The 16,678-nt window shown below is 38.6% G+C and overlaps 1 protein-coding gene across 2 annotated transcripts in view; it reads right to left on the bottom strand.

Annotated features, from left to right (window-relative positions):
• Tbc1d23 (TBC1 domain family member 23) overlaps positions 1-16,678 on the bottom strand; it is a 56,320-nt gene that overhangs the window by 23,328 nt on the left and 16,314 nt on the right. For both annotated transcript variants that reach the window (XM_059276803.1, XM_059276804.1), the window contains exons 3-8: positions 15,211-15,316; positions 12,807-13,011; positions 9,032-9,155; positions 5,785-5,909; positions 5,652-5,698; positions 5,211-5,314 (exon numbers count right to left, since the gene is read on the bottom strand). In XM_059276803.1, coding sequence (XP_059132786.1) covers positions 5,211-5,314; positions 5,652-5,698; positions 5,785-5,909; positions 9,032-9,155; positions 12,807-13,011; positions 15,211-15,316 — 711 coding nt within the window. The remainder of the gene's footprint in view (positions 1-5,210; positions 5,315-5,651; positions 5,699-5,784; positions 5,910-9,031; positions 9,156-12,806; positions 13,012-15,210; positions 15,317-16,678) is intronic.

Raw genomic sequence — 16,678 nt, 5'->3', positions numbered from 1 at the left:
CCCTAGCATGCTCAAGACACTGGTCTGCCTGGTGTTAACGGTGCCCACTGTTAACTGGGAAGGTGAGACAGGAGTACTGCATCAACTCAGACCAGCCTGCGCTACAGAGCAAGAGCCAGGCTAATCAGGCTATAGAGCAAGACCTGTCCAAAAGAGAGTAAGAAGGCTGTGGGTTTGAACCCCAGCACTGGAGTAAGAGCACAATGATGAATGGGTCAAAGAAGAAATAAAAAAGAAATAAAGAATTCCATGAAAACACAACACAACAAAACCTCTAGGACACAGTGAAAGCATCCCATAAGAGAAATTTACAGTTCTAACTGCCTATTTTTAAAAAAAAATCAGAAAGAGCACAAATAAATGACTTAATGATGCTATTTAAAAAACTGGAAAAACAAGAACAAACTAAATCCAAACCCAGTAATTAGCAAGAAATTATAAAAAAAATCAGAGCAGAAATAGAAATAAAGAAATAAAACAGGGGGCTGGAGAGATAGCTCAGAGGTTAAGAGAACTGACTGTTCTTCCAGAGGTCCTGAGTTCAATTTCCAGCAACCACATGGTGGCTCACAACCATCTGTAATGAGATCTGGCGCCCTCTTCTGCATACATAACGAATAAATAAATCTTTATAAAAAAAAAAAAGGAAATAAAACAATACAAAGAATCTAAGAGCTGGTTCTTTGTGAAGATAAATAAGAGAGATACATCCTTGGCCCAACTAACTAAAATATTGTGCTCAAAGCACTAGTTGGAGCAATAAGGGAAGAGAAGGAAATTAAAGGATTACAAATAGGAAAAGAAGTCAAAGAATCCCTATTTGAAGATGACATACAGAAGAGACCCCCAAAATTCTACCAGAAAACTTCTCAGAATGCTGAGCAAATTCAACTGCATGTTTGGATACAAAATCACCTTGCACAAATCAGTAGTTTTTCTATACATCGACAACAAATGTAGGAGGCACAGAGGCTCTTGTGCTCACAGATAAACACTAGGGGAACCAGGAATATTAAATACACAAGGTTGTCTCTTCAACAGAGAGATGTATGGACCTGTTTCCACCCAGAAGTCAGGGAGAGGAGGTGGTTAAGAGCTAGGTTACCTCTGTACTATCTGTATGACAGAAACCACACTGGATACCTTCCCCCCCCCCCCCCCCCGACCCTCATAGTGAGTTTGTCAATCTATGGAACCTGTTGAGGAATATTATTTTAAGGTGTGTTACTTTTATTTATGTTGCATTTGTTTAACTCTGTGAAGCTGTGTTACTTTGCCTGTTTAAAACACCTGATGGTCTAATAAAGAACTGAACGCCCAACAGCAAGGCAGGAGAAAGGATAGGTGGGGCTGGCAGGCAAAGAAAATATATAGAAGGAGAAATCTGGGAGAAAAGAAAAGAAGTAGCCAGAGAAGGAGGAGGACATCAGGGGCCAGCCACCCAGCTACACAGCCAGCCACAGAGTAAGAAAGAAAGGTGTACAGAAATAGAGAAAGGTGAAAGCCCAGAGGCATAAGACAGACAGGATAACTTAAGGAAAGCTGGCAAACAACAAGCCAAGCTAAGGCCAAGCATTTATAATTAAGAATAAGCCTCATGTGTGTGATTTACTTGTGATCTGGGTGGCAGGACCCCAAAGAAACAAAAGTAAAAAAATCCAACCAACAACAAGAACCTATCTTTATGGAAGGTGTCACATGTACTTTACCAAGAGTTTTAATGTAGTCACGTCTTAAGGTTTATTGTGCTCAGAATTAAGTTAATTACCACTAGGAAAAATTTTCACCAAATTGTGCTGTTTTAATATGTGTGTTTAATATGCTTAAGATAAACTATGGAGGGTCAGGCTCCTGAACTTTCAACCAACACTGGCTACTGAGTCATGTTAAACCAAACTGCCTTCTTGCCTCCCACAGATCACTACTCTGCTGGCTGTGGTAGTTGCAGAGACTTAAGCAAACAAACAAATCATAAAAGGAGATCATGGACATACTCTGATTCACAACAACATCAAGAAAATATCTATGAATAAAACTATCCAAGGAAGTGAAAGACCTCGATAATGAAAACTTTAAACCTCTGAAGAAAGAGATAATGACACTAGAAAATGGAAAGACGTCCAATGCTCATGCATTGGTAGAATTAATATTATGAAAATGACCATTCTACCAAAAGCCATTTGCAGATTCAACACAATCAAAACCCCCATTTCACTCTTCACAGAATAGAAAAAAACTATTCTAAAATTCGTATGGAACCACAAAAGACCCTAGATAGTCAAAACAATCCTGAGCAAAAAGAAGAATGGTGGAGGGATTAACATCCCAGATCTCAAGATATATTAGAAAGCCACAGCAATAAAAACAATATGGTACTGGCTCAAAAAACAAACATGTAGACCAATGGATCAAAAGCAAAGAGCCAAACATGAGTGCATGTGCTTCAGCCATTTAGACTTCACCAAGATGCTAAAAACTCATGCTGAAGAAAAGAAAGTATTTTTAGCAAATGGTATAATGAATAAATGGTACTGAGAAAACATGCAGAATTTAATTATACCTGTAGCTATTACCTTTAATGAAAAACTATCTTCGTATGTATCAAAGCCCTAACCATGAAACCTAAGACACCAAAACTGATAGAAGAAAACATAGGTGTTTTATTCAGAAAAGGACTTTCTGAATAGGACTCCATTTGCCTAAGAATTAAGGCCAACAACTGACAAGTGAGACTCAATAAACTAAAAAGCTTTGCACAGCCAAAGAAACAATTAACTGGGTGAAGAAGGAGCCCACAAAATGGAAGAGAACTTGCCAGTTACACATCTAACAGAGGATTAATAACCAGAATACATAAAGAATTTTTTAAAAAAAGGGTCAAAAAAAACCAAACAATCTATTCAAAACGGACTTGGGATCTAAACAGAGACTTCTCAAGAAGAATAAGTAAAAATAGCTAAGAAGGGCTGGAGAGATGGCTCAGGGGTTAAGAGCACTGACTGCTCTTCCAGAGGTCCTGAGTTCAATTCCCAGCAACCACATGGTGGCTCACAACCATCTGTAATGAGATCTGGTGCCCTCTTCTGGCCTGCAGTCATACATGCTGTATACATAATAAATAAATACATCTTTAAAAAAATTAGCTAAGAAATATCTCAAAAAAATGTTAATCATGTCTAGCAATCCAGGAAATGCAAATCATAACAATTTTGAGATTTCATCTTAACCCAGTCAGAATGGCAAAGATCAATAAAACTGACAATAAATGCTAGAAAGGGTGTGAGAAAAGAGGAACCTCATTCACAGTTGGTGGGATTGGAAACTGCTCCAGCCACCCCGGAAGTCGGTGTGGAGAATTCTCAAAAATCTAAAAATAAATCTACCATGTGACTTAGCTATAGCATGCCTTGGCATCTGCCTAAAGGACTTGACATTCTACTCTACAGATCTCTGCTCAGCCATGTCATTGCTGCTCTATTTGCAAAAGATAAAATCTGGAAGCAAACCTAAATGCCCTTCAACTGACAAATAGATAATGAAAATGTGGTCCACATACACTGTAGAATACTGTTCAGCTGTAAAGAGAAATAAAATCATGAAATCTGCAGTAAGTGCAGCGCTCACTCCTCATTGAGGAAACTTCCCTTTGCAACAGACAGAAACACTACAGAAATAACAACCGATCAAAACAGAGTTGTGGAGCCCAGTCCCCACTGATACATCTATAACACAACTCCTACACCTGAGACTCAGGGACAGAAAGACTGTAAGAGCCAGAGGAACAGAAAGTTTGCTATGACAGATGTTTCCTAGAACATCAGCAGCTATACCCATGAAGTTTCACCAACACAACTGCCTAAATATGACCTGAACAAGACATCAATAGACATGCTAACGTGGGAAGGGTAGGAAGTTCATGAGGTCTCAGGCAATTTAGGAATGCTGAGCGTGGGAGAATAATCTTCCCCAGGAAGAGGACACCCATTAGTTATCTAATACTAAGTAGTCAGCCCTGAAAACACATACACACAAGTAACATTATATGGACTGACCAGGTTGTATTTACATATTTACATATTATATATATATATATATATATATATATATATATATATATATATATATATATATATATGCTTCTAAGGTAAAGTGACCCCAGTAAAGCAGTTCTGCATATCTATGGTTACCCAAGGATCAACTCCACATAAAGGAGACCTAACTACATACCCACCATTGGATCACTGAATTTCCAAAGTTACAAAAGCACTAATTTGGGAAATAATCTCCACATGACTAGAAACTAACAAAGAAACAGAACAAAGGCAAGATACTTCCTGCTATAATTTTTGTCAAGTCTAAAGGAAATTCCATTCCCCCAAATTCTGGCAGTTAGACAAAAGCCAGCATTCCTCAGGAACTTGTGAAGTCAGTTGCCCTCTATCAAGAGGAGCTATTTCCCTTATCACTGACAGAAGGGACAAATGACTATCTGTGGTGGCTATTAGCATACTAAAGTGCATGCTGGCCTCCAGGCTCCCTCAGCATCACAAGTACCTGTTACACATTTCAGAGTCAATGCTAGCATCCTAGCTCTTCTTACCTCCGCCCTTACCCTGAAGTCCCTCCACTCTCCCGAGTTACTCATTCTCCTTATAACCCTGCTATTTCCACTATGCTCACTCTTTGTCCTCTTTCTTTGTTCTCCCCTTTCTGTCTTCATCTTCCTCTCTGGTCTCTCTCTCTGGCTCGTTCTCCCTCTCTCCCTCCCACTGTGTGTGTGTGTGTGTGTGTGTGTGTGTGTGTGTGTGTGTGTGTGTTCAGGCTTTTCTACTTTCTTCTTTCTACTCTCCCACACTCTTCCTCTCTCTGCTCGGCTCCTGCTTCTCTCATGGCCAGGTCCAGTCTGCTAGCCATGTTCCTCTCTGCTGTGGACTCTTCCAGGTGCCTCTGGCTGTTCTCTCTCATATCTACAATAAAAGCCTTCCTGTTAAACATACCACTGAGCAGCAACAGTCATGTTGACAGTGTCTATTTAGTCCATTTCTCTATTAGGGAGAGAATTTATAGTGAGAGACCACAAAAACAAACTAACACATTTTTTAAAAAGTGGAAAAGAACCACAATTGAAATATTTTAACTGAAGTGACTACAATGTAAACAAGAACATAAAACATCCAACACAGACCAGTTTGCCATTTCTCATCTTTTACCTTCCTAAAAGAAGCTGGTGTTTTACTACAGTAATACTGAGCCAAAGAGAAGAGGTCTTCTATATCTTCCAGATTCAAACTAGATGGAGTGTTTTCCAAGAAGTCTGAAACGCAATTACAGACATGGCAACAGTTAATCAATTATTTATGAAGTATTTTCTTCACAATTATTTGTGAAGAAAACTGTCCCTGTTTAAAGTTACAACAGTTCCAACATAAGCAACATATAAACAATCTCGGCAGTGGTTCTCTGATGGGCTGTTTTCATCCTGTACACAATGCTGGGAACTGGACCCAGGGCCTTGTGGATACTAGTGCTTAAGAACCTGAGAGCTGAATGAAACCTCAGAACTCTGCCACATCCACCCTGTAACACTCTGGATGAGGTAACTGTGTTAGAGGCAGATCACATGACCTCAAGTGTTATTTTACACTACTTACGGATAACTTCTTCTTTGCTCTCAGACTCTTGTGCTGAAATAACTTCTCTGTAAAAAGGAACCAAGTGAACTTGAGTTAAATATTAAAGCACCATATCAAAAGTTGAAAAAAGAATAACATACTTGATACTTACTTTGTATTTACAAGGATAATTAACATTAAAAAATAAATAAAAAATGGATCTGCTTGCTGTAGATATCCATCCCATATCGCCTGAGTGACTTCAATGGAACAGTAATGTGCAAAAAGACTCCCAAGCTACAGTCAGGAGAGAGAGAGACAGAGACATAAACCACTGGAGCTGACTCAGCCTTTTCAAGTTAGTGAAGCAAACTAGTCAGTAACATCATAGTAAATCATCTGCACCTGGCATTTAATGTGTACCTTAACTTTAGCATATGGAACCCAAAGGCAGGACACTGGGGCCACTTAACTAGCCGTGTGACTTAAGGCACGTCATTTACCCTCATTAAAGCTTCCATTTCTACTTCTGTGACAAACAAAAATAAACAACACAAAAGAATACTCATTTTCTCCAGTGCTAAGAAGAGATAGTTAACCTAACTTTAGAGTGATCAAGACATACCTCTTCCATCGTATTGTATGTGCTATTCAGAACTTGTAAGGTGAGTTACACATTATTACTGATTACAGAAAGCGTTCAGCTTAGAAGGTAATTAAGAGGATCCAGCACAGCAGCTTAAGGATTCCAGTAAAAGCTCAACTCAGTACTAATGTCAGTTGCTCCCAAAGCTTACTTATAAATACATCACGGAAATATGAGACAAAACTCAAATTCTTCAATTTTTTAGATTTTTGGGAGCTCTCTGGGCTTTGTGTTTCAAGTAAAAGGAATTACTAATTTATAACTTTCTCTACCACCTGTGTTTTAAAGCACATGAAGATCTAATTTCACTAGCTATTAAGTTTTCCTTAAGCCCAAAAATAACTACATCTAAAGAATTACATTTAAAGTATCTCATGGCTAAAAGGAACATAAATATTTAGTGGAGACTTTGTATCAGGCACTAACTTATTGTTATGTACTGTTTATTAATTACCTTTAGTTCTTACAGTAGGCCTTAAGAGTAAGCTTCTCTCCCTAGACAAGGACTAGACTTGGATGACGTAACTATCCTAAGTTCATAGAGCTGAGCTGTGGTGCTAGGACTAGGAAAAGCCCATGATTCCACAGCCCATAGCTGAGCATCTAACCAGAAGGCTTTAAAGCACAAAAATGCTGCTGCAAAATACTTTCTCAGTTTTTTTTTTCTGAAAAAATTACTATAACAAATGCAGACAGGAAGGTATGAATATAAACTAGAATATGCAGCCATCCTTAACCTCAGCCAAACTAAAGACACCATTACATTTCTCAGTCATGGGTTCCAAATAAAAAAACAACAAAACACCTTGCATTTCATCAAAGGCAAACTATCTGGCAGACCAGCTGGAGAGAACTTGGTTGTTCTAGCACACATTTTAAACCCTCTAGCACAGCACAGTACTAATGTAGAGTTTTGGCAATGGAAATGTCATATCCTAGGCAGAGACCAACATTAATCATTAAAATGCTTAAGAAATAATTCCCGGGGCTGGAGAGATGGCTCTGAGGTTAAGAGCACCGACTACTCTGCCAAAGGACCCGGGGTTCAATTCCCAGCGTCCACATGGCAGCTCACAACTATCTGTAACTCCAGTTCCAGGGGACCAGACACCCTCACACAGACATACATGAGGCCAAACACTAATGTTCATAAAAAGAAAAAAGAAAAAAAAAAAAGAAAGAAATAATTCCCTATTCTAACAAAAATAAATAGGTTTAATGGCAACATATAAACTCAGGGATGCTACAATTTTATATGAATTTTATTTTTAACTCAAAATGACAAAATTGGACAGAGAACTGAGCCAGAGGCTATTGAGATTTAATGCGTCTGGAAATGAAACCAGTTAGGATGCTCGAATTACCATTTATGATTTCTAAATGATCCCATCATCTCCTGAGACATTATTATATTATTATTCCCATTTTACAGATAAAGAAACTGGAGCTCTGAGCCAACTGCCTAGGCTCACACAGTTACCAGGAGGCAGAATGGGAAGCTCCCTAAAGAAACGGTACGTAAGGTATGATCAAAGAATATGTTTAGGGCTGGAGAGACCGCTCAGAGGTTAAGAGCACTGATTGCTCTTCGAGAGGTCCTGAGTTCAATTCCCAGCAACCACATGGTGGCTCACAACCATCTATAATGAGTTCTGGTGCCCTCTTCTGCTGGGCAGGGGTACATACAGACAGAACGCTGTATATATAATAAATAAATAAATCTTAAAAAAAAAGACACATATCACAAACATGTGGCAAAAAAAAAAAAGAATATGTTTAGCTCCTTAGTAGTCTTCTAGCACTCAACCAATGCTGTAGGAATATCTTCATGTCAGCCTAGTAGGGCATTCTCAGAGTATGATCTGAGAATCCTAAAATCCCCAAGATTCTGTACCGGGAAATTCATAAACCACCACTATTTCACAAAAATTCTTAAGACTTTTAGTTGTCTATTTCACACTCATTCCCTCATTCATGAGCAGAATTCTCAGAAGACTACGAGATAACATTACAAACTGAATACATTTAGAAGCAGTTATATAAGCCCATCTGTCTTTAATTTAAGCGAGCAATAATGAAACATGAAAATAAAAAATAACTGCATTATTCTCACTACTCTCTTTGGGAAATAGAGACATTTTTCACTGTAAGGTAGGCTAATTATGTTAGCATATAACAGATTTAGCATTACTTTTAGATGAACTAACAACAAATAATTAAAATTCCTTAGTTTTTACCTCCTAGTCAACATAATCCATATGAACAATGAATCATCAAAAAATTTTAAGAGCATATGGGGTTCTGAGACTCAAAGATCTGAGAAACTATCAGATCTAGAATGAGACATCCCACTGAAAATATACATACAGAAGGAAAAGCACTCTTTTATAGTCTTTTCTATTAACCATTTGGTAATTTTAGCTTTCCTCATGATTATTGATCAGTTCATATATACACTATCAATAGTTTCAACACGTAAAGTTTATAAGCATTATATATATATATATTTACAAAAATATAAAAATTAGTTTTAATACATATCATATGTAAGTATATAAATACATAATATTCACTAATATATATGAAATATATTACTGCTATTTCTATATATATGTAAAATAACAAAAGACTAATGTTGTGGGGTCTTGGGGGGATTCAGCATTTTACTACATAGCCCAGCCTAGCCCTGAACCCACATTCTTTCCTGCCTCTAACTAACTATAGTTTTATAGAAACTATTTTTCATTAAATGTTCCTACTTTCACTTTATTACCCAGTTGAGTGCATAGGAGTCTGGAGTGATTTTCTTTGTATCAAGAAAAGAACAAAGCTCAGGCTCATGGTACTGGATGAGCAATCGGAAGAGATGAAATGGCCTCCCCTTCAGGGAACAATCCCTACGAGAAAGAGAAGCAAAGTTTCTCATTACTAGGTCATACACGATCACATTGGCATTCAGTCCTCCTGAAACACCATTTCCTCCTTCACTGTCAGAGCATCCCAGCATTCACAGCAAGCTCTCTGAGAGCCAGGCAGAGCTCTCTTCTAACATCTTTCCATAGATCTGCTTATGACTGACATGCAGCCACTTGAGGGAGGTTTTCGAGGCAAACCCAGGAGCACTCAAGTGAAAGGACTTCAGGGATCACTAAAAATAGCATTTAGGTTATTGTGCCACAGGCATGGTAGCCAAAGATCTAGAGGGCCCTGAGAGTGAGTCCAGCCTCCTCCTTCCTTGCCAAGAAAGCAGAAACTTCTTGGACTGCTTCAGTTTTGCACCACACTTTACACGTTCAGAGAGGAATGTCTTTCAACAAAGGTATAAGTCTGGAAAGACCACAGATGACATTTCAGAATATGACCTCTTAGCCTGAGACACTATCAAAATGGCCTAGGTACCAGGTGTCCACAGTAAATTCCAGAAAGTACTAAATGCCCAGCTTCAAAGGGTGCTGTCTAAGTATGACGAAAAACTTAAATTTATATACTGTTTCAAAGTAAGTCACCAAGTATATACTCTGCCATTTTTATTATCACAAGGCCTTTTCCCAAAGAAATATCACATTCCTGTGCAGATACTTCAAAAGAAGAGGAATTGCAAAAGGATAGAAACGTGTTCTGATGCCTGAATTCCCTGTGGCTTTTCACTATTAACTCAGGAAGCATCTTATCTAGTCAGCCACAAGCAGGCTCATCTGCCTAGGGTGGTCATGGGAGCTACCCAAACCCTGACTTCAAACTGTAGCCACACATCTGCTCCATGTGGATCAGGTACAGAGCGGTCCACATGCTAGCTCAGTACTCAGGAGACAGGGATGTCTCTTCCTGACCACACGCTGTCTCTGACGGAAATACAGAAGCCACACCTTCAAGTAAATCGTTGGTGTGCTCAAGATTTGGCGATACTACTGCCATCACACTTTGTGTATTTGTGTACTTAACATCTCAAAACTGAACAGTTATTTCATGGCAAAATACTCTACCAAAGACAGCCCATTTTCAGTAGCTTGATCTTACTGACCTTTGAACCACTGTATCTAAAACCAAACAAACAAAAAGCACTAAAAACATGGCTACTTTGCCCAGTGGTCTGTTACAGTCAGGTGGTACTATGAACTCTTCATTTAGGCCTGTAGGTTTCACTCACGGCTCAGTCTCCATAAACTACCTCAGTTTTAGTACTGAGATGCACCTACTCAGTACAAAGGAGCGAGGCAAGACTGTTCTCTGATGTATTAGTGAAAGCCCAGGCCATCATAATAAAAGCTAGCTACTTATGGAAGAAGCACTACCACATACTGTAATAAACATTTCACAAACTTACTTCATTTTATCTTCACAAACAACCTATCGACCCCCATGCCCACTTTACAAATGAGAATACTGAGGTTCAAGTATGTCACTGAAGGCCATACTGCTTGCAGTTAATAAATTAGGAACCATGACTTGACCACAGAAACTGGGCCTTAGCTCATTATGCAATGCTACCATCTTCCCATATGTAAAACTTAGTACATAGCCGGGCGGTGGTGGCACACACCTTTAATCCCAGCACTTGGAAGGCAGAGGCAAGCAGATCTCTGTGAGTTTGAAGCCAGCCTGGTCTACAAAGCGAGTTCCAGAACAGACTCCAAAGCTACACACAGAAAGCCTGTCTCGAAAAAAACCCAAAACAAACGAACAAACAAAAAGTCCACTAAATAATTATCACAGCTTTAACATGAAAGCATCATTAATTAGGGCCATCAAGATGGTTCAGTAGGTAAAGGCGTTTGCCACTAAGCTTCATGACCTAAATTCAATCCCAGGAACCCACTCCCACAGACTGTCCTCTGACCTCCATACATACACATGTGCATGCATACATACACAATAGAGAAATAATGTAATAAAAACTTTAAAAAGCATCATTAAAAATATTTTTAAATGATGGGCATTTAGTTCAGTGGTAGAACATATACTTGGCATGTGTAAGGACACAGGTTCAATTCTCAGCACTACAAAAATAAAAATAAATAAAAATGCTATTCATAGGGCATAAATGAACATTACATCTGTAAAATACAATATTTAACATCGATGCAGTGGTTTGTTATGGCTTTCAACTATCACTGTCTTGTTATCTTTGTCTTTTGAGACAGTGTCTCCTTCTGTAGTCCAGGCTGGATTAGAACTGACGATGCAGTCCAAGCTCACTGTGAACTCACAGCAATCCTCCTGTCACTCCTCCCAAGTGCTGAGATTGCAGGTGAGCCACCATGCACAGCTTGCTTGTTTGGTTGTTTTTTTGTAACTTATAAAATGTATTTTATGTTATTTGAGCATTTTGTCTGAATGTATGTCTGTGTACTATGTTCATGCAGTGTCTGAAGAGGTCAGAAGGTGTCAGATCTCCTGGAACTAGAGTTACAGACAGTTGTGAGCTGCCATGTGGGTGCTGGGAATAGAACCTAGGTCCTCTGCATGAGCTGCCAGTGCTCTTGACTGATGAGTCATCTCTCCAGCCTCCATGCCCACCTTTCAATCTACCCCTTTTGATATTACAAATGGCAGTACACAGAAGGCCCAGAGAGAACTGTATTTATCCTGGTAAGAATAATCCTAAATCTGAATACTTTCCCAACTGGGTAAATGCAGAACAATCAAATGCTAAGGTAGAACACAGAGGCAGGAAGAATCATAGCAGTGGGAACTACAATTTTCGGCCTTATGAGGGCCTCCCCACCCTCCCCACTGCCATGGCCCCTTCCATAAGCAGCTACATGTCTGTCTAGTCTCAGCAAAAGCATCATTGGCTGGGGAAGCCATCCTTGATCCTGATGGTAAATTAAGTCACCCACAGCATATTCCTATAGCATTCTATATTTCACCTTCCTAAGACTCTGCACATTTCACTTACTAGTTCAACATCTGCACATGTAGGACTGGGTTCCTGCCTGAAGTCCTAGCAGCTCCCGGAGGCAGTACTGCCACTTATCTGCACATGCAGGACGATATTCCTAACTGCAATCCCAGCACCTCACAGAAAGTGGGACTTACAAAATCCCGTTAGTTTTACTTTTCAGTAAAGATAGTAAGGTAAAAATAACATCAAATAAACCTAAAGTTAAGCTACAAATATCAACTCTAGTAGTGCAACTTCCTAATACAAAGAATCCTTTAAAAATCTTTATAATGGGGGCTGGAGAGATGGCTCAGCACTTAACTGCACTGGCTGTTCTTTCAGAGGACTAGGTTCGATTCCCAGCACTCACATGGGGACTCACAACCATCCGTAAATTCAGTTCCAGAAATCAGATGTCACATTCTGGCCTCTCCAGACACCAGGCACTCATGTGGTACACACACATACATGCAGGCAAGACACCCATATACATAATCAAGAAATTTTTCTAAATGTTTGTCACAAGAACAAAGTCAAACAGCAATTATACCTCTGGCAACCTCAAAAATTACTTGGCCTATTTACTTTACCATCAAAAGAAATCTAACAAACTTTATTTCAAAGTGAAATGGACTTTCATAACCACAACCAAATCATATTTTACCTGGGAATGTACTTATTCATGATGGCATAAAAGCAGTTGTATAGGTCGCTGCGAGGCAGCTGCAGACACACCAGTGGCTTTAGTAGATGAGTCCAGCTCAGGGATGTGCTGTATTTAACATTGCGTGATTTACAGTAAAAAGTAATTACAGATTCCACATCCAGAAGTAAATCTGCTGCCTTCTCCTTTGGCACTGAGAGCTGCTCTAGAAATAAAGCATCAAACCACAGTTACCAGGGAACTACTAGAGGCTCAGGGACGGGGCATACTACCTGTCCACAAATACATTCTGGGAGTGTATGAAACGATGATAAAAGCAGTAAAATCCTGACAGTACTTTTCTCATAATTTTTTTTTTTTATTTTTGTAGTAAGGAAATAGAACCAAGGCTTTGCATACACTAGGTACCTGCTTTATCACTGAGCTATGTCTAGTAGTTCTTATATTCAATAGACACTGGTTCACAGATGCAAAACCTAAGAGAAAACAGTTAAAATTCTTTATAACAACCTCATTTTAATTTTTAAAGCTGTCACTGTGTATACTCGTTGTATACGGTACAGTGTTACCTAAGGACATCGTCATACAACGATATATTTATGCTAAATATATTCTCCCTAATCTTCTAACTTTTTTTTTTTTTTGGTTTTTCGAGACAGGGTGTCTCTGTGTAGCTTTGCGCCTTTCCTGGAACTCACTTGGTAACCCAGGCTGGCCTCGAACTCACAGAGATCCGCCTGGCTCTGCCTCCCGAGTGCTGGGATTAAAGGCGTGCGCCACCACCGCCCGGCCTTAATCTTCTAACTTAAAGCAAAAATGCTGTTACAGAACAACCATCAGTTTCACATGAAGTCTTGTGTTTTTTTTCCCTAGCCCTCAGAGAGAAGGGAAGACAGAAGACAGTTTACTAACAAACAGTACTTAGTGACATTGACCACAGTCATGTGAAATGGAAGATGGCCAATTTGAGGCGGAGTGGTGGGCAACGACAGGCATAAGCCATGGAGCTAGAAAGCCAACGGACATATTCTAACAGGACTATCAAGTGTTCCACAATGTGAAGCTTTGGTAAGTAGAGGGAAAATTCATTCTCTACCATAAAATTCAGTACTTTATTCCTTCCCTTCCCTTGTTCTAAATCTTAGTTTTTATTTTGTAATAAAGCTAATCAAACATGCACAAGCAAAATTACCTATGACTTCTCATACTGGTATTCTCATATAGAATAAACAGATATAAAATGTGAATTAAATATGAACAAAACTATAACCATTATTATTTTTTTTTTTTTTTTTGGTTTTTCGAGACAGGGTTTCTCTGTGTAGCTTTGCGCCTTTCCTGGAACTCACTTGGTAGCCCAGGCTGGCCTTGAACTCACAGAGATCCGCCTGGCTCTGCCTTCCGAGTGCTGGGATTAAAGGCGTGCGCCACCACCGCCCGGCCAAAATGTAGGCTTCAAAGTCCCATTCTTTTTGTTTGTTTGGTTTTTTTGTTGTTGTTCGTTTTGTTTTGTTTTTCGAGACAGGGTTTCTCTGTGTAGTTTTTGGTGCCTGTCCTGGATCTCACTCTGTAGACCAGGCTGGCCTCGAACTCACAGAGATCCACCTGCTTCTGCCTCCTGAGTGCTGGGATTAAAGGCGTGTGCCACCACCGCCCTGCAATAACCATTATTATTAACATCAAGGTAATCTCAGAAATATATGATATACATCATGTGAAGTCTTCAAATCTCTGGTCCAAATTCCCTTTCTTTTGTTCACACTAACAATAGTCTTTCTGCCTGCTTGCCTGCCTGTCTGTCTGTAGTCTGGTGATAGAACCCAGGCTCTTGTATGTGTCAGGCAAGCACTCCACTGAGCTACATCTCAGATATAGTTTCTGAATCGTTAGTACACTGAAGCCTGTTTGTTTTTTTTTTTTATTTTACACTGAAGCCTGTTTAACCAATGCATTAACTAAGATGTAACAGAAAAACAAAAGATTCCAACGTACTATAAATAATCAGAAAATACAGGTATAAACTACATTGGCTTAATATATATCATGAATTAACACAGATTTTGTAGAGTGGCAGAAAACATATTCACCCATGATTTGTAACAATTTTAAAACAGTAGATCATGATCTGCAATACATAAACTTAGAGAAAACAGTCTCTTTCTTTGAAGGCTGCATATAAGCATGTGGGCCTATAATTATATGAGAAAAAAGGTGAAGAGCACAACAAAACTGCAAATATGTAAAAAAATCAATAATATAAAAGGAACAGTAAAAACTGGGCTCTTTCTCAAAATTGTATGTCTCAAGATTTTTTTTTAAAGGGCCAAACTTTTTACAAGACTTTTACAAATTCAACATATCACAAATTATAACAAGATATCCTTTTCACAGTTATCAAACTTACCAATAAACTCTAGGCAATCCTTATGAATAGTGTTCTGCTCGGGCAAGTCTAAAATACCATCCCAGGATGCCAAACTATCGCCTTTTCCTGCAACGTTCAGAGCAATCTGGAAGAAAGATGTTAGAAGCAACTAGCACCATTGTTACTGCTCTTTCCTGTAAAATATTCTGCACTAAAGAAAGCAGGAATTTAGGAATAATAACAAGATTACAAGCTTAAGTATCTGTACACTACCAAGTGTCACCACCACCAAGTGACAAAATTCTCCTATAGTAGATTTCTCCACTTCATGTTGATTCAGTGAATAGAGTGAATTATACAATATTTGTATACTTACAAACATGGCTTTATTTAAACTTTTTTTGAAATGTAAAACTAAGAATGTAATATTGAAAATTAAAAAATATACCTATGCCATGTACAATTAAAAATTATAAAAAAGAATTCTTAATGAATTGAGATGTTATTTTGTAAGTTTTTTCAAGTATATGTAAAAACTATTTCATTTATTTATTTATTTATTTATTTATTTATTTATTTATTTATTTATCTATTTATTTATTTATTTGAGACAGGGTCTGTCTACGTAGCCCTGGCTATCCTGGAACTCACTCTGCAGACCAGGCTGGCCACTATACATTTTTATTTTATTTTATTGGCAATGTTGGGGGGGATTTGAACCTAGAAGCCCTGCACAGGGTGGGCAAGCACCCTACCACGGAGGCACATCCCCAACCAAAATTAGCACTGTCTTAATTAACAGACTCAAGTGACCGTCAAATGCAATAAGTAGTCCTTCCAGCATTTGAATCTGAGCAAATCACCATAAAATTACTATTCTAAGATAATTGAAGAAATTATTTTGATACTAAAGAATTGTGGTTTTTAGACAACTAATGGTTGGTGGAGAGAGAAAGACATTTTCTTCAGTGGGTAGAGCCACTAGATAAGACTGCCTACGCTCCTATAAGTAACTCTAAAGATACCTGGATCACCTCCCCACAAAAGGGGGTGAAAAGACATGAAATTAGAAGAGACTTACTACAAAGAGGAGCAGGACCAGCGAGAAAGGAAGGGACAAGAGGGTGGTGGAAGGGAATATGACCAAAGTATGTAATATATATGTGTGAAGCTGTTACAATGAAATCATTATTGTGCACAGTTAATATGCACTGATTAAAAAGTAAGAAGTACTGTTCTTCGGGTGTCTAATGGTCTTAAAGTCACTTCAAAATTATTTTTCAGAAATTTCATTTTGAAGTATTTTAGTATACTACTAAGGATTTGCTTTAAAATAATTCAGCATCAAGGGACAGGGAAGATAGGAAGAGAATATTAGTCAAACAAGACTGGTCAGATACTGGTAAAAGTTGAAGTTGAATTATAGATACATGACAGTTCACTGCATAAGTCTCCACTCTTTTCAGTAGCAAGGCACACAGAGCATCTGTATATTCTGCTTTAGGAG

Source organism: Peromyscus eremicus, chromosome 12 (assembly GCF_949786415.1).
Source record: "Peromyscus eremicus chromosome 12, PerEre_H2_v1, whole genome shotgun sequence".
Lineage (NCBI taxonomy): Eukaryota > Metazoa > Chordata > Mammalia > Rodentia > Cricetidae > Peromyscus > Peromyscus eremicus.
This window is presented reverse-complemented; position numbering and strand designations above follow the sequence as displayed.